Source organism: Vanacampus margaritifer, chromosome 18, assembly GCF_051991255.1.
Source record: "Vanacampus margaritifer isolate UIUO_Vmar chromosome 18, RoL_Vmar_1.0, whole genome shotgun sequence".
NCBI classification, from domain to species: Eukaryota; Metazoa; Chordata; class Actinopteri; order Syngnathiformes; family Syngnathidae; genus Vanacampus; species Vanacampus margaritifer.
The window spans coordinates 4172615-4191738 of NC_135449.1; the positions used below are offsets into that span (position 1 = coordinate 4172615).

General features: G+C 42.3%; 1 protein-coding gene and 1 long non-coding RNA gene across 8 annotated transcripts in view; one reads left to right on the forward strand and one right to left on the reverse strand.

The window, feature by feature from the left end:
- The window catches only part of LOC144038104 (protocadherin-15-like), a 113258-nt gene that overhangs the window by 67300 nt on the left and 26834 nt on the right, over positions 1 to 19124 (forward strand). For both annotated transcript variants that reach the window (XM_077550271.1, XM_077550270.1), the window contains 6 exons: positions 2799 to 2918; positions 2994 to 3179; positions 3353 to 3589; positions 6042 to 6158; positions 8854 to 8991; positions 9735 to 9847. In XM_077550271.1, coding sequence (XP_077406397.1) covers positions 2799 to 2918; positions 2994 to 3179; positions 3353 to 3589; positions 6042 to 6158; positions 8854 to 8991; positions 9735 to 9847 — 911 coding nt within the window. The remainder of the gene's footprint in view (positions 1 to 2798; positions 2919 to 2993; positions 3180 to 3352; positions 3590 to 6041; positions 6159 to 8853; positions 8992 to 9734; positions 9848 to 19124) is intronic.
- Positions 1 to 19124, reverse strand: part of LOC144038110 (uncharacterized) — a 105244-nt gene that overhangs the window by 64141 nt on the left and 21979 nt on the right. The window lies entirely within an intron of this gene.

The following is a 19124-nucleotide window of genomic DNA, read 5'->3' on the forward strand; positions in this document are numbered from 1 at the left end:
CCTCCTCAAAAAAAGCAGTTAAAGAAAGAAAAATAGTGAAATGAGTAATCACCAGTTACGCTTGTTAGCGAGACAAAAAAAATCTCCACTCATTGGCCCCTCGCGGCGTGATTGTTCTCTTGCAGCGTGATTGTCGGCACCCTGCAGGTCCTGTCACTTCCCTTCAACCATGCGTTGATTAAGACGAGCATTTCCGTCAAAGTTATTCTCCCAAAGTAAATTGCCGATGTTTGAATACAAACGTCAACGATTGAGAAGACACACGCGAGAGCTTGGGAACAAGACATGAAGCTTCGTCTGTATGCAGATCAGCGCCGTGAACGCCTCCCGCGCTGTTGCAACACCTGGCTGCGCGCGCTCATTTGTTAGCGCGCTAATCGCGCAAATGTGACCGGCAAAATGTTTTATTTAACAAAAGTAGCGAGAGCTTTTGCTCATTGTTCCCAATGCAGACACGTACGCCGACCGCCGAAGGCTGCTTGCTTGGGATTCTGTCGCGGCTTTACAACGAACAAGCTCCCCTTTTTTGTCAACAACTTTGGCAACAGACACATTAATCCTTTTGCGTTTGTGGCCTTTAAATGTGTGACGATGTAATTACGCCACGAGACAACGCCGTGAGCGAGTGATGCGGCACCGAGAGTCGGATCTTAAATGGCTTTAATGCCACGCTGCAGGCACGTAAGCCCAGAGTTTTATTGATGGCGACAGATTGGGCATCTGTCGCTTTAAAAATTCTTTACTGGGGAGCATAACTTGTCTGTATATCATTTTCTCCTCCTCGTTCTCTGGCCTTGCAACTTTAGTGCCGTCACAAGACTGAATTATTTGTAAAAGTTGGGTGTTGGACAAAGTTGCTTCATGTTTATTGTTAGCTATTTTGCTAGTTCTTTACATCATCTTGATTTTAAACTGATTTAAACCCGTCCGTTTTCTTTTCAACTTTTTTCTCACTGAATGCGTTGTAAGATAAGTTAAGATACACGTGGTTCCCCCAGAGGAGAAATTCAATTCTTACAGTAGGAGCACATTCCATGCTTCAACAAATAAGAATAACAAAAAATAGACATTTATACCATTAAAGCAATAGTTTGGATACTACACTTGCTTGCTAAATGAGGATAGCATCTCCCTAGCCACCTCTCGTGATGTGTTAGCTTTAGCGCTGCTGCTAACATGCCTGTTCTGATTACCTGCTGTGTCTAAAAGTCCCTGAAAATAAAACTGCCTTGTACATTTGACACACCACAGAAATGAGTGCTGTTAAGCCGGCCAAATTTGAATGAGGGGGAAAAAAAAAAAAAGAGCCAAGTATACAAAATGAGGCTTCATGATGGTGAAAAATGAAGCCCTTCGATGATGTGACTGAAAACACTGTCAACCAAACAGTATATTTATGTGTCTAGCATCTTTATTAAGCTTACTACATACCACCGTTACCTGGAATATATCCCAGCGAGTCATCATGAGGCTTTCCGCTGACAAGAGATGCTAGCCGCCAGCTAGCTCGCGGGCTAACAGGCTTCCGGATGCGGTGGACCAACACTGTTGTGCTTGTCAAATAAGTCACCAAATGCGCCTTGCTTGGTGTTGTATCGTGTACAAATTTAATTGTACTCTGCAATGCTATAAATGAGCCAAGTAGGCTATAAGTCACACCTACACTGAATAACCGCTAACAAAGAAGCTCAATTTTTATATCGCAAGGGAGGGGTGATTCATGCTGGATGCCCAAGTATGTGACTGGGCGCCATTTTAGCCATGAAAATGGTGAAAAACTGTTTAACGCGGAGTACTACACAGTACTCAGTCTTTGCGCTTAATTTCAGAAATAATCTTTAACCTATGTATTTTTTTTTGTATTTAACTCTTTGACTGCCAGACGTTTTCAGAAAAGGGATGCCGTGGGTGCCAGCCGATTTAAGCATTTTGACTGATCTTTTGACTGATCTTTCAAGGTCCACAGAAAATTATGTGTTTGGACTATGGAAACACACAAACTACCAAATGAAAGATTGGACTCTCATCTTTCATCAGAAAAAAAAGTTTGTTTCTACCTTATTCCGTTTTTGAGTAATCAACAATAGAAAATGGTTAGTTTCACCTCTGTTTTGAAACAAACGTCTTTTAACGTCTTTGGCACTCCTCCGTAGGATTTTACTAAACGTTATTTAACGTTTTTGGCAGTCAAAGAGTTACAAACAAATTATGACTTTGCCTTACAAGGTCTTGAAAAATACTTATGGGCTGTTTTGGTTTCACAAATAAGCACCATAGCAAAAAAAGAGAATCAGATACGCACGCGGTTTCATCTGTTTTAATGCGACTCACCTCGCAATTTGTCACCTTGTGTTGGCCGAGAGGGATGACGTGGATTTATAGCACGTACCAGAAGAGGAGGCCATTTGCGGGAATAAACGAAGCGCAAAGGGAAGGAAGGAAGGAAGACGCTGTGCTTCTCTGAAGATTGAAACCGCCGTCTCATTAACTTTAGACGTTTGATGTTTGAACAATGGCCACTGGTAATAAAGCGCTTTTGATTCCCGCTGCCGTACTATAAAAAGAAAAGAATCAACAGATGAAGACAGACATACATCCACATTTCTTTTGTCTGAGTAGAAGAAGAAAAAAAACGGTTTGAACAAAAGACATACGCCAAGGCTAAAACCTTTGTCCCTTATAGAACTCAATGAGTGAATGGTAGACATTTTGTTCCCTTGAATCCAGAAGGTCACCGCATAACAAATCCTGAATGGATTTTATTTTAGACCTAAGTTGTGGATGCTCTGTGCAATTAGGCCACTGATCCAGATCTGGGGGCGAGCGGTCAAGTTCACTACCGACTGGTCAACCATCAAAAGCTTTTCTCCATCAACGCCACGGGAGCCATCAGAACCACGCTGCCGCTGGACAGAGAGGTACGTACACGTTCATGTCGGATTTCTGTCAACTGCGATACAGAGCCAGTTATGTTTCTAACTGTCGCGTCGAAGGTGAAGGGTCACTACTTTCTGATCGTGGAGGCTTGGGACGGCGCCGTGGACCCGCGGCGGTCCCGGCTGACGCTTTTGGTCACAGTTCTAGATGTGGACGACAACAGTCCCGTATTCAGTCAACAGACGTACAAGGTCAAGCTGCCAGAGAACAGCCCCAAAGACACCGTGATTCTCAGGCTGCACGTGAGTGGACCAATGACGATGTTCGCAATTGATCTGAGCAGTACCAGCAACAATTTCCAATACAGTACACCGATCCCTCGCTATATTTCGAATATCAATTTTTTGGAGATGGTGTCAGTTACTTTTTGACTTGTATTTCAGTTTTACACACTCTCAATCTCTGCCCCGTTTAGGCGATGGACGCCGATCTCGGCTCCAATCTCACCTACCGCATCAGAACCCACGGCTCCAGCGAGGAGATTCTTCGGCTATTCCGCGTGAACCCGATCACAGGAGAGTTGTCCGTGCGGAGAGTTCTAGACTTTGAGGCCTTGACCCCCTCCAATTATTCTTACACGTTCACCGTGGAGGCTCTGGACACGGAGGGGACGATGCCTCCGGGCCTGGCCTCCGTTACTGTAACCATCACGGTGCGTTGGTGTGAATGTGTTCTGGGTCTTGCGGTAAATGAGAAATATTGTGATAACCTTGTAGTTGTTTATTTGCCTTCACCTTTAAACATCATGCAAATATCTTAAGAACCATACAAATGTTTTTAACCCAATTATTTTTTTGCTATAATCAGGATTATGCTAACTAACGTTTGTGTGTTAAAGAAGGGCGGGTAGCACAGGCCAAGGTAGAGCTCATTAAATGGAGGCCAAATTGTTGTTTTGGCTGTTGTTTTATATTGGCTTTGGCAAAGACGTGACCTTCTCTCGGCATACAAAACAAGTGTCATGGGACTCTATGAAAGGGCTGGATTTTAATAGCGGAAACAAATACAACCAAAGTACCACATAATGTAGAGTAGAAATGTTTCAGCACTCTATTGAACTTGGATGACAAATAATTGTAGAAAATAGTTGTTTATTTTAATATGATATTTCTCCATTATCTCTATTCTTCTCGTTTTTACAACCTCACAGGGATGTGATTTGACCAAAGTGAAATTATCTGAAAATTTAGCCGGGGGTCTGGGGGCCCCCCGGAGCTCATGGGTTTTCCGTGTTTTTAAGTACTTTCAATGCACTCACATGACAAAGAAATAGACAAAACAACAGCATAAATTTTCAATGTATATTGAACTATCCCATATAAAATGTCAGTTTTAGTCAACTCAAAATCAGTCACATTCAAAACCATTGGACTGCCTTTGCTTTTAAAAACTATCACTGAGAATATCATCATATCTAACTAATGTGATTACTAAGTTAACACATAAATAATGTTGAAGAGTTCAAATTTCATGAACAAATAATTGTATCATGACCAAATGAAAAGTAACTCATATTAGAGCATACCACAAATGTCTTTGTTATAGCAGAAGATGTTATCTGTCGGAGTCATGTGCATACACAATGAACTACAACTAAAAAAAAATAAAAATAAAATAAAATAAATAAATAAAATAAAAATGGATTTTTTTTGGGGGGGGGATAAAAAAAAGCGGAATTCCGCGAATTAGCGGAAAAATCACATCCCTGAACCTCAGTAGCTGGTACGACAGTGTATTAGGGCCACATATAATATATATATTTTTTTTAGAGGGCGGGGGGAATAATCAGACGAGGAAAAAAGTGGCAAATTTGCGAGAGAAAAAACTCAGAAACGAGAAATACACGTAGCATACTACTTGGATGTTTGTGCCAATACTTTTCAGCCGGGTTTTCAAATAAGGAGATGCAGTAGTAATGGCGTTATATTTATATATATTTATATTATATGGCCATATTATGTCAAACATTCCCACTTTGAAACGTTGGGTACTGCCAGAGACAAAGACGCCTGCCTCGCTTTGCGAAGGTCCACACACCCTGAGGATAAAGTATTTAAGTTAATTTCTTAAAATGTATATTTAATTGTACATTTATCTTTCTAGAATTATTATTTACACATTCAGACATTTTTTTTTTTTTTTTTGTACAAGTAGCTAAGATGTGTCGAATCTGCTGTTCTCCGTCATACGCTTTCATTTACCTTTAAGTATGCTAGCTTCTGATTGGTTAGTGTTTAGTCAGCTGATAGGGGATCAGGAAGTGTTGTCGCTCTTGCTGCTGTGTATGACAAGTAAAGTTTAAATTAAGAATGAATCCGTCTCCATCTTGCCTTTTCCTTTAATGAACAGTGTCGCATTAACCACCAACGAATCTTCACATTAGATTATAGCTAGGCTACGTGTATTTATCGTTCTCGCAAATTTGCCACTTTATAAACTCGCAATTTTAAGATTTTTTTTTTAACGCAAATTTGCCACTTTGTGAGTTTTTTTCTTGGAATATTGCACCCACCCTCTAAAAAATAGATATATTTATACATGGTCCTAATACGCCGTCGTAGGTCTTGTGTCCTTGAATGTCAAAACCTAAAAATCAAACTGTGGTTTTCCTTCACTCTATCATCCATTTCACTCTATCAGATTTTTTTTAACGCAAATTTGCCACTTTGTGAGTTTTTTTCTTGGAATATTGCACCCACCCTCTAAAAAATATATATATTTATATATATATTAATACGCCGTCGTAGGTCTTGTGTCCTTGAATGTCAAAACCTAAAAATGAAACTGTGGTTTTCCTTCACTCTATCATCCATTAAGAGTTTTTTTGATGAATGATTTTAATCGACTCCACTCGAAAAGCTGATCAAAAGAACATTGGTCCATCCACTTACCATTCAGTGAGCAATTTTAATTTGTTCCTAGTCACTGGCTTGAGTAGTTTCTGACTAGCACATACACTTTTGTCACCTAGCAAGGCATGTTCTTTCAAAAGTCCTAAACACAAAAATAAAGCTATTTGGTGGCACATTTTTGCCATTTTATTGAAATAAGGCTGACATTATCAGCAATAGCACTAATGTTGCGTTGTGTTCATTTCTCCGCAGGACGTGAATGACTTTGCGCCAGTCTTCAGCCAGCCAATGTACCGTGGCATGGTGGCCCCGAACGCCGTCAAGGGGACTATAGTAACCACGGTGATGGCCAATGACTCTGACCCCGTGGTGAGCCTCTCCTGCTTGCTGTTATTCAGGCGAGCCGTTGTTGGCGGGGAGATATTGTGCATGGGAATGACGGGCGATAATGACATTGATTATCCCCTGTGTGCACTTCCAATGTGTTTCTCTTTTTCTCCTGTTTGTTTTGGCTCCCAGGGTGCCATTTCCTGATACGTCAGCCGGGCTTTTAGTATTGAACCGCTCTGTGATACGTCATTAAATCAGCGATTCTCAAACTTTTTACCCAATGTCAAATTGACCACCGTCTGTTATTTCCATCTACAGTAACATTTTTGCATTTTATTAATCAGTGATTCTACCACTAGTAGTATTGTCACTGCACTCGATGGTTCTGTTATGCGCTGCCAGATAGTTACGGGCCATTAAGGTCAGGTCTAAATGGTTGTCAAATGGTCAAACTGGGCTCTGAACGCTGTGCGAGAGAATGCCTTGAAAAGCATCTGCTCAGTCACATCACATTTGATTTAAATGCAGCTAAGATAGGCAGTAGCTGACTGAATAAGCACTCTCAAAAATAATAAGGGAGTTACATATCTAACTCATTTGCCTTTGAATAATATCATAAATCTCTCCAGATAAATATTAATGAGAAAGAACAAAAAAGCAGAAGTAGCTCGCGCCTTTGCAGTATTGCGTAAGATCCATGCCATTATTGCAAAAGAATACTCGGGTAGGAAAGTTATACTTATAGAAGAATACAGTTGTAGCATTAAAAGAAACATTTGGCCATGTTAAGAGAAAAAAAGATGGTCTAAACATAAAATGCGATGTCTGGAGAAATTGTGTTAAGGCGGAGAGGCTGTATGAAAAATCGTGGAATGATATCCATGGTGTGGAATAGCGATAGACCGATATTTTTTTTCAAGGCAGACACCGATACAGATTATTAGTAGTCAAGGAGGCCGATAACTGATATTTCAATCCAATATTCATTTGCAGTAAAAGAGAAAACATTAGCGCCAAAATAAAAAATGTTTTTTTTAATTTGAAACATAAAAAAAATAACAGCACTAATTAAAAATTAAAAATGCTAGCAAAAAAATTGCAGGAAGCTTCCAGGGTCATCAGCATGTGTTAAGCTAAATTAAAAACCAAGCACATAAATAGTTCCCCTTAAGGTTTTCTACTGTAAATAAAGTTTTCCAAAATTTCAAACAAATTTCTTAATTTTATATTTTTTTTTAAATGCAAAATGTAGGGAGTTCCCAGTGTCAGCTTAATTTTTTATAAAGTTCCGTCAGGGTTCATAAAAGGTTTCAAAAGTTAATTCGCAGACTGAAAAATTGTCTGAATATGTTCAAAATGTCTTTGAGACAAGTAAAAACTGTCTGCGAACATCTTACAAATCCTGATAAAAACCCTAAATTCGCTACCAGCTTTATCGATATTTGTCAAAATGTCAAATATCTGCACCGATAGTCGGCCCGGCCGATAATCTGAATGATATTCAATGACACATAATTATAAAAAAAATAATAATACTTTGAATGACCTGATGACATGTTGAAATTGGAATGGTTAGAATTAGTCGAGAAATGTACAAGTCGTTGAAGGAGCGCATTTATTCCATCCTACTTGATCATACCCTCAATCTGCTCATGCAATTTTGACACTGGCCGTCGTTGGCCCTTAAGCCGATTTCGAGGCACGGCAATCTTCCTTTGAGTCATGCGCTTTTCGTCAGCCACCGCCAGCTACTTTGATTCAAGTTTGAGCTTTAGCGTCAATCTATTCCCTCTGGGGTCAAACAAGTAACAATGTTATGCCGGCTAGACGCAATAAAGCTACGCCCCCGTCCTCCGACAAGGAAGTCAACTGCACCCTGACCGCTCGCTGATACATATATATGTAGGTGTTTATGTCATTTATACCCTCCAGTTCTTCAATTTACTACTCAACTCGGGCTGAGTCAGCACCCTTTCATGGCAGCTCAAGTACTTGCTCGTCTGGCTATAAAAATCAAGGTGGCCGTTAAAGAGCAAACGGCTGTATTCTTTGCTTCTGGGGACATTTTCAACCTTGCAATCTGATGACACTTGAATACTTGATTTAACTCAATTGTGTACGTTTTGAAAGTGTTGACCGAAGGGGAACATTTTTGTTTAAATCACTGTAATTCTTATATGGCGGATGGTAGTAGGTACAGTGGTAGCTTGATATGCAAGTGCCCTGACTTAGGAGTTTTTGAGATACAAGCACAGTCATTAATGCTTCATTTGAGGTAAAACAACCATGGCCAAATTTATTCCACGCTTTGTAAGCAGGACACACTGTTTTGTATTTGCGCCGCACTCATTTCTATTAACATCAGAGAATCTACTAGTGTGACTACATTATGATTAACTCATTCCCTCCCAGCCATTTTCACTGAAGCAACCCCCTTTACTCCCGGCTGCTTTTCTGAATTTTTACGGATTTTGCAAGGTCTACAGAACATTGTGTTGTAATTCTTAAAAAAATATGGAACATACCAAAAGAAAGATTAGAGTCTCTTTTTTTTTTATCTTAAAAAACGTATAAATACGTTTTTGGGAGTGAAGGATAAAGTATTAAAAAAAAAACTCTTTATACGTTTTTGGGTTTGAATGAGTTCATTCTCTGTACTAGGCAACAACGCAAAAAGAATCAAGATAAACTTGCTGTAGTTTTCTTTCCAAAGTGTTTTTTCTTGTCTCCATAGGGAACGCCAGCTGGTCTGGTGCGCTACAAAGTGGATCAGGAGGCCTATTCATACTCTGCTAGTATATTTGAGGTGGAGAACACCGGAAATGTTGTCACAAGAGTCAACCTCAACGAAGAGCCCAACCTCAAATTCAGTGTGAGTTTTCACACGCACAATTAGTGTTCCATACAATTTACAATATTTTCTGAGTAAAACATGCCTTTGATTGCCGCACTGGTATGTCGCATGATTATTTTTGAGTCTTTCACGACTTTGTATCCCGACCGAATGTAGCATGGTAGTTTATCAGATTAAATAAAGCCTCTTCCACGCTGTTTTCTGTAGTGGGGCTCTGGGCTATGCTAATTCAATCTTTTTGCTGGGCTTTAATTAACGGAACGCAGATTCAAAATCCTCTCAAGACCTCCAATTTTATCTCAGCTTACTAAATGAACCAAGCGCAGAAAAATTGTGCAATCATTGCTTGTATCACCACCTGAGGTACAAGTACAAAAACATGGTTAGATTTTAGGAATGATATAATTGATAGTATGAGCCACGAAAGTAGTGTCTAAAAAAAAAAAAAAAAAACGCTAATAGTCATTGAAGTTCCCTTGCTATGCTTAAATTACAATATTGTGGAATTTCAAAGGAGGACCAAATGTGTTGCTTTGATGAGATCATATTAAGGTTTGACTCTAATTCTCTGCTTCGGGTGCAGCCATTGGCAATTAACCCCCACTTAAAGGAGGAAGCAATGCTAAGCAGGAAATAATAAGCAACCCATTGGGACACGCACTCATTCTGAACTCCATGTAAACAAATGTTTGCCCCCAAACAATTATTTTGGTCATTTAGATCTCTCCCGTTCAGACTTTTCCCTTCCGTGTGTGTTTTAGCTGGTTGTGGTGGCCTACGATGACGGCGAGCCAGTAAAGGAGAACACCACGTTGGTGGAGATCACCGTCCTTCAGCCTTCCATTATTCCCATCTTTACTCAGGAGGAATACAGGTACGCCCTCCGTCTTTGATCTTTGATATCTTGGGAGGTATTGTTTTGATGGGCGCAATTCAACACAACCATTGGTTTCAGTGACAGTTTCCAGAAGGCTTATTAACTAAATTGATTGCAAAATGATGGTGGCATCTACTGTCCAATGTAACGGTGTACGATGCCTCTGTGCTTAAACAAATCCCGTTTCTCAAAACTAACAAACTCATCGTAGAAGTCTCCGTCTCCGTCTTCTTCCGCTTATCCGGGGTCGGGTCGCGGGGGCAGCAGCTTTAGCAGGGAAGCCCAGACTTCCCTCTCCCCAGCCACTTCAGCCAGCTCCTCCGACGGGACCCCAAGGCGTTCCCAGGACAGCCGAGAGACGTAGTCTCTCCAGCGTGTCCTGGGTCATCGGTAAGACATGCCCGGAACACCTCCCCAGGGAGGCGTCCAGGAGGCATCCGGACCAGATGCCCGAGCCACCTCAACTGGTTCCTCTCAACGTGGAGGAGTAGCGGCTCGACGCTGAGTCCCTCCCGGATGACCGCGCTTCTCACCCTATCTCTCTAAGGGAGAGCCACTTCATCGTAGAAGTGCATTACAAAACTAGACTAAGTGCAATTCCGGCACAAATTGCGTGGGAAAGCTGAATGCTAATGGCCGAATGCAAAGTTGAATGCTTATGAAGGACATTGAAAGAAATTATGTGAAAATGACAAATTATTAACTCATTCCCTGCCATTGACGGCTATAGTCGTCAAAAATTCATTTTAACTCTTGATATTAGTTTAAAATTTATTTTCCATTTTTGTTAACTAGAGCATGAAAACCTATATATATATATTTTTTTACATTTAGAACAAATATAAAATTTGTGATTAATCGGGAATTAACTAGTGAAGTCATGCGGATTTTTAAAAAAAAAAAAATTAATAGCTTGACGCCCCTAGTTTTTAATAATCTTTTCTTTCTCTTTTTTTAATCGCGTCAGGCGATTGTAATTAATTGCATGACTTCAATAGCTACAATATTTTATTTCTAGGTTCTCATACTCTTGTTAACAAAAGTGGGAAAAAAATGTAAATAGAAATAGTTCAAAATAATTTTTGACGTCTATAGCCGTCAATGGCAGTGAATGAGTTAATTGTAGTTGAAAGATAAATACATAAAATTAACACAGGAACTGCAATCTGTCAAAGGTGGGATTCGAACCATCGCTTCCTTTCACTGGTCAAAGCTCTGCTGCACTAAGTGAAGAGTTGTCCAAGCGGTCTTCCGGTGTGGTACGCAATTGCTCAAACCACTGTCCTAACTTGTCTTGTTCAAAATCATGGCTTGTGCTGTATTTATAATTATAATGCATTTCCTGACTTGTAATCACTTAGCATAATTGCCGTGGATACATTTTCTATGTACAGTCGGAGGTGGGATTCGAACTCGTGATCTCCTGGTTACTGGACAATGCAATTGACCAAGTGCAGCACTGAGCTGTGTCAGAGAGCTGGCAACGATGATCCGTTGTATTTATGGAAGTGGGCGTGGAAAGTGGGACTTTGGAAAAAGTTCAATGTCAGTCCCATTGAAAATGAATGGGGAGAAAATTTAGATTTGACGTTAAATTGTGCGGGAACTGTAAGTAATGTGAAATCAGAGGATATATACCCCGGAAGGCGTGAATTTTTGAAGCAAGTTGATATTCGAACAGTGTAAATCGGAGGTATTATGTGGGAGTTGTTTCTCAGAAAAGAATGAGGAGAATAAAAATCACAATAACAATAATAATAAGTACATTCTCAGTATATTCTCCTTTTGCCGTTTCATTCATTATTGCACCATCGCCCGACTAGTCAAGCTAAATTGGACTCAAGTGCCGGTTGTAACACTCAACAGGTCTAATGTTTGCGCCACAAATTTAGTTTTCCAATTTCCCTAGTAAACATAGCACAATGTGTATGCTCATTTGTTAAACATGTCTATTCAAAAATCAATATGTACTCATAAATACTGTATGCGTCACAACCACCCTTCCTTCCACAATGTGGTTTTCTTCCCCCCCGACACCGAGCGAAGAGGTGCGATCTCAGACAATTTCCTCCTCGGAGCGTTCCATCCTCACATCTTAAATATATTGACACTACTTTCTTTTTCAATTATATGACAGCCTCGTATTTCCCGCTGTTTCCCGCCTACGTTTATCCCGCCGTATGCCCGTCATCGCTGCTCCTCAGAATGATGCAGCAGTGAAGGCATTGATCTCGCTTCTTGTCAGATGCGCTGCTTTGCTTAATATTGAAGAAACCCGATTAAAATGGCTGCATATGTTTGCTAACTTTTTTTTTTTAGAACTGGAGATTAAATTATTCCGCTTGAGTCAGACAGAGACGCTTATCCACCTGTAGAAAGTCTCATAAGAGATTAATAGCTTCAACTAAACAGGCCCGGATTATACTGAGTATGCATGCCTGTGAGTATTTTTGTGCACGAATTGGTTCATTTGAGTGGATGGTCAGAAGCAGTTAAGGGACTATTTGGCTTGCTAACGCCTCGTTAAGGAGTTTGCCTGACCTAAGAGATGAGCTAGCTTAGCACTAGCTAGTTTGATGCGAGTAGCAACGCAGTTGCATTTGAAATGGGACCAAAAGACGAAGCCCATTCTTTGTTCCTTCGATGGCAAGTTTACGGTGGAGGATCCTGGAGGTTAAAGTTAGCTATTTTAAACTAAAAAGGCTTTCCGTGTGTTGACGCTACACTGTGATACGTTTGAATGTGAAAATAGCTTTGTAAACGTATGCTCAAGATAAAACAAAAATTAAGTCATTGATATCACTGTCAATACGGTTTGTCTCTCCCATGAAGCAGATTTTAAGGAAAATGCTGAGAGGTGATAGAAAGAGAGGAAGAGTGAACGAGAGAGGAGCAATGCCATACCGTAATATCATGCAGCTGTTATGAATATGGAATATATCTCCCAACTAAAACCGTGTGCTTGTCTGTTTATGTGCGACTGCATCTTTTTGATCCTGCGTGGTGTAATCACTCCATTTCTTTTCTCTCAATCAATGCCTGTATGTGTACGTACGTGTGCGACTGCTCACGCAGTTTGAATTAATTAGCCCGGTATTATTGAACAGAGGCTTAACTTTGCACCATTGTGGTTTTAAAGGCTTACTAATGCAGCCTAATGAATTTTTATGGTTTCAAGCGGCAGTCGCCGAGCCATGGGCAAGGCTGAATACGTAATATTGATTTGTATACTGAACAGGAGGAGAACAACAATGAATAGGAGAGTAGTTGTGCAGCAATGTTGTCCCTCTCATTTCTCCTGTGAAGAATCGCATTCTCTCGGTCGTGGCGCTCTCCTGGTTTGATTGATTGTAATGCAGGCGGATGGATAGATGGATGGATGGGTGAATAGATCAGCAAGCTGATGTGTTACTGATGTAAGAGCCAACAGATGAGGTAAATGGATTATGGATGGATGGATGATAAAAGGCTCATTAGATAAATTTGATAGGATGGGTCAAAGAAGTTACTTGGATGGCCCGACAGAGGATCAAGGACTGATTCTTGAACGGTGGTTGGGGTGGATGGCTCAGAGGCGGATGGATTTGGACTACAGAGTTTCTCTTATACTACCTATTCAGGAATTGAGAAACGGGATGTGGCCAGACTGGTCGCCATGACCGTCCAGTCCCGGCGACCAGTCCGGCCACGGCCAGTCCCGGGCGACCAGTCGGCCGCGGCCAGTCCCGGGCGACCAGTCCGTCCGCGGCCAGTCCCGGCGGCCAGTCCCGGCGACCAGTCCGGCCGCGGCCAGTCCCGGGGACCAGTCCGGCCGCGGCCAGTCCCGGGGACCAGTCCGGCCGCGGCCAGTCCCGGGGACCAGTCCGGCCGCGGCCAGTCCCGGGCGACCAGTCCGGCCGCGGCCAGTCCCGGGCGACCAGTCCGGCCGCGGCCAGTCCCGGGCGACCAGTCCGGCCGCGGCCAGTCCCGGGCGACCAGTCCGGCCGCGGCCAGTCCCGGGCGACCAGTCCGGCCGCGGCCAGTCCCGGGCGACCAGTCCGGCCGCGGCCAGTCCCGGGCGACCAGTCCGGCCGCGGCCAGTCCCGGGCGACCAGTCCGACCACGGCCAGTCCCGGCGACCAGTCCGGCCACGGCCAGTCCCGGCGACCAGTCCAGTCACATCCCATCAAGTCAAGGTTGTCTGCTCACCGTTTTTCCTATGGTTCATTAAAGCGTCCATCGAGTGTAGGTCATTTTCATCACTTAAGATTGGTCAAAAAATTTGCACAAATAACACCAACCCCTGCGGACTGACCAATAGTATCGATTTGTGTGGGGGGGGACATGAAATGTAACAAATTGTAAGTAAGGACTTTTTTGGCCCTACGTGAGCAAATGATCTAGTTTTAATGGCCCTTCTGCAACCCAAGCATGCCCTTTTCTCGTGTCACGCTCACTATAGGAGCGTCCTTGCACCTGCACCATCAGTATGCAGTCCACGTCACACACACATGAATAGTTAACAGTGCCCAGTGGCAATTAGCAGTGTGAGGATTAAGTGAACAGAAAGAAAATATTTATCATCATTTTATAAGAAAATATTGCCCTCTAAAAGATTATTTAAAACAACCGTGAGCTTGAGTGTGACTGTGTGAGTTTCATGTGTGCTTTTAGACTCGCATGTGTGTGGAAAAGCAAGTTTCCTCCCGTGCAGTCGCCGTGCCCTGCAGCCTGTTACGAGCTTAATGAATCTAATTATCGCGCGGTTGCAAGAGTTAAGAGCCAAATCACCTCGAAACAGCAAAGCTTTGTGACTCGTCGGGAGAAGCGTCGCAATCGCACGTGAAAATCTGTTGCTTCGTCTTGCGCCATTACAGAGATGGAGATAAGAGAGAGAGAGAGAGAGATCGGATCAATCTGGCCACGTCCCACTGATTCGTGGCGCAAGATCTGTTCAGGAATCTGGCACGGATTGGAAAGTCCGGGGATGTATTTTTTCTGCTGGTCAGGCAATAGCGAAACCGCAGCTGCCGCTGGTACATTGAGCGATGCATCTATTACTTCTGGCAAATTGATCTGCCGTTAATTCATTGCAACTCCACAGAAGCAAGCCTTAATCTTGCTCTTGCAACTGATGGAATGGTTCGCTTTTGCGGCAAAGGCCCAAAGTGGGCCCGAAAGGTAATCCGTTCCGATTCAACTAATTAAGGAAAGAAGTGTTAAGTTGGATAACAATCTCAAACTCTTTAATGACCCAGTGATCTCATTTAGATGTTTTTTTTCTTTCTATGTGACTTTCAAACACAAAACACACACATATTGGACCAAAAGTAGGTGATATTACTCACAAGAGTACTTACTTATTCTTAGTAACGCACACCGAAATGGCGCTGCCGGAAGTAATGAAGTGTTAACTCATAAGGAGACACACAGGAAACACAACAGAACTACTCCGTATTTCCGTTTCCTGTTTCACGCTCCCCGTTCATTAAAAATATAATGTAGTATGTATAAGAGCTATAATTAGCGTCTGCGAGGGCCGTAAACTACACCGTTCTATATTTAGCACCACACAACGTTAACAGGCAACTAGAAAAATTCACAAAATTTTGAATGGGACTGCTGACTCTTGCAAGGTGGAAAGACGCATGTATGTAGTACTTGTAGCAATAGTAGTAGTAGTATAGTAGTAGCAAGTACTTGTAGTCGTAGTAGTAGTAGTAAGTAGTAGTAGTAGTACTTGTACTTGTACTAGTAATATAAGTAGTGCTTGTAGTTGTAGTAATTTTAATAGTAGTCAAATGGCCAAGATGGCCGCCCACCCAGGTGGGCGAGAGTCCTGGGCGTACCTAATCAATAGGCCAAAATGGCCGCCGCCCTGGGCGAGCAGAGTGGCGAGTTTCCTAGGCAATTAAGCGTGCGGCAAATGTAAACGAGGCAAACACTGCGAAGTTACGTGAGCTGTAAACATACAAAAGACACATTAAACCACAGATATCGGTGACATTACTCACTACAAGAGTACTTACTTATTCTCAGTAAGTAATAAAATGAACAAGTGTTACCTTATAAGGAGACACAGGAAATGAACGAGACGGGAAAAAAAAACATTTGTTCCAGTCTTTCTGACAGCTCCTGACGAAAGAGAAAACGTGTTGACGACTGACATTTTTAAGTGTTTGTCATTGTCTGTAAACATCTCTGTCATATGACAAGTTTTTTTAAAAAGGCATTCCAGATGACTCTCCAACGTGACTGATGTTGAAAGCGGGAGACTTAAAAAGAGACCGTGAGATTGCACGTCACTCAAACTGGAGGGAACCGATAGGCGAGGACACTACAATCGAGGTATAATAGCGTGAATGAGTGTAGCCAAAGGAACAGATTGACACGCAAGCGGGACATTTAAAGCGGCAGACGATCAGAATACCTGTCGGGCTGAAGTGCGCATAAGAGCAAGGTAAAGACGAACCGGGAGATTGCCACAGTCAACATGACGGGCCGGCAGATTGACATTAAATGCTTCGCTTGCATCTCAACAAGAACACGTTGTGCACGCCCGTCGGCACACTTGTCTGCTTGCTGGTTAGCTTTTGAATTTAAATCAAAACTGAGCTTCCGTCTCCCTAGCCTGAGTAGCGAAGGTCACACAAGAAACACAGCAATAGAAAGTCATTTTTTAACTATAAAGGCGACAAGGTAGAAGAACCCGAGACTTTAATAAAAGGACACACAGTTATTGAAACGCTCCTTTCAAAACCAAAATGTCAGGACACGAGATTCTTCTGGTCCCCTGCTGGTCTCATCAAGAAGGTTCAAGAACCCCCACTGACTCTGACCCACGTGCCCTCCCGCCGTGGCCGCTACACGTTCTGACTGTCTATTCGTCACACTGTTTTTTCCGGATGAAACCGGTCATAATATTTGGACGTTGTGCAGCGTGAGGAGCCGCTGCTGATTTTGCCTTGTGTTGATTGCGGACACTGCGGATAGCCGACTGTGGAAAGTTGGCGGCAAGCCTGATTGCGATATGACCCCAATAAGTGAAGCGCAGATGTGGCTCAGCTGTCAAGTGTCTCCTCAAAATTGGCGACAAAGGATAATGAAAGCTGACAAAGATTGACGAAGTGGAGTGGGTGAGACAAAGGGGCTTTTGATTAAAGATAACAAGGAATTGAATCTTTTCTTTTCTCACAGAAGTTGAAGTCACATGGTTATAATAGCATTAAAGTAGGTGATTGTTGGATTAAGCGACTTCTGCAGACTCACCTTCTTTTCATTGTATTCCTCAAAACTTTCAGCCCCTCGTAAGCCTGCTCCGTATTTCAACAGTGCCTCCACTCGACTCTTAAGCCGTTTGATAGTCGCGTTTGGCAATTACCGCAGTGGCGTCAAGGGCAAGGTGGCAGCATGGCGAGGTGCAAGGCAAACGTTGAGGTGCCGACTACTGAAAAGAGTCGCTTTGAAAGGCGGCGAGAACCCGAGAAGAGTGATTGACAGACATAAAGGAAGACGTTGTGCCTGAGCAAATGTGGTGGAGTGGAGAGAAGTAGGATATGGCAAGGGGGGGGGGGGGGGAGTTCCACAGAGTACAAAGGGTGTATTTTTATCACTCCAACATGGATACGACAGCCTCTTCGGGACTAGTAATGGCGGAATACTCCCGGATGGATTTGATTGAAATTAAGCATCAGTGGATGGGAGCTATTGTTAAAACCGTTTAGAATGAGTCACTTCGTGTGTAGCATAGATCATGTCAACACAAGTTCCAGAACTGGTGTCATAAAAGATATTTCAAATCTAAAGTACGAACCACGGATGATGTTCCGCATCTTTAAAATGAGTCCCCCATTAACTCATTCACTCCCAGCCATTTTCACTGAAGCAACCCCCTTCGCTCCCGGCTGTTTTACTGGATTTGGACTGATTTTGCAAGGCCCACAGAAAATTGTGTTCCATTGCTATAAAAACATGGAACCTATCAAAAGAAAGATTAGAGTCAATATTTGTAGCTGTGTCTGTTTTGCAGCAATTAGCATTCGAATATAGCCAAGTTTCATCATTATTCATAAATCTGTTTTTAAACAGTGGGGGAAAGAGCTTTTTGCAACATGGCCCTGGTTGATCTCTTATACTTTTGTAACTACTACCATTGCTTTAAGCATTCTTTTCAGTTCACATGCTGCATCAAAGCCTTCTTTATGCTCAAGCATAATAAAAAAAAAAACATAAAAAACGTATAAATATGTCTTTGGGAGCACGGTAGTATAGGTAAAATAGAACATATTTCAAAGTTTTGGGGAGCAAATGAGTTAACTTGGGAAAGAACCACATGGAGCCATGGTTGGGTGATTGGGAGGTTGACTTCATCACTACAATGTTCTTTCCGCTCTGTCAGGAAGTGTTGGATGCTCAGGGCCTGCGAGTTGCCCTCACCTCTTCTTGTGTACTGAACCAATCAAACCGCAGATAATTTGTTTGTATACATGTTGGTTGATTGACACTAACTAGGAAAGCTTGTAGTTTCAGTCCTGGAACTTTTTTTGACACAAAATTTCAGGATTTTGGGGCACAGTTTTTTGAAAACAAACAAATGGCATTGCATTTAGCGCAAATTAGTGCTGTGACTATCAAATATTTTTCACTTCACAATATCATACTTAAATGACATAGTAATATGTAAGTTAGAGGATAAGTAAGTTACATAGTCTGCCATTGGGAAGGCCAACAACGGTGAAGAACGTAAATGAAGTTCAAGAAAGAAACTGAAGAGGAGCATAAAGAATGATGACAACAGGGAAATATGATGGATCCTAATAAAAGAGCGTGCGAAGGAGGCGAGCTTGTAGTAATGAGTGAGACAAAACAAAATGGCTGCGGCAATAAGAAAGACATCCACAGAGAGCCGCCTTATCAGTGCCGACATCTATCAACACCCTCATTATTTTGCCTCTGTAACCTACACATCCGACACACACTTGTGCGTACCTCATAATGTGAAGACAAAAAAATGTGGGCTCTTATCTGCAAATTCACCTGCTACATAATTTGTAATTATCGGATGCCACTTTTCCGATTTTCCCGTCTTATCAGCATAAAGCCAGCTTGCTCCACTTAGTGAGGAAGTCCATCTGGTGTCAACGCCACTCTAGTGTAGGAAGTCTTGTACAACACGGCAATGTTGTGCGTTTTTGTGAACGCCGCTAGCCCGACAGCGTGTGGGTGCTTTAAATCACCCCTAGTGGTCTCAGTTGATGTCAATTAGAGGCTGCTGCTGAAGAAAGAATGGCGGCAT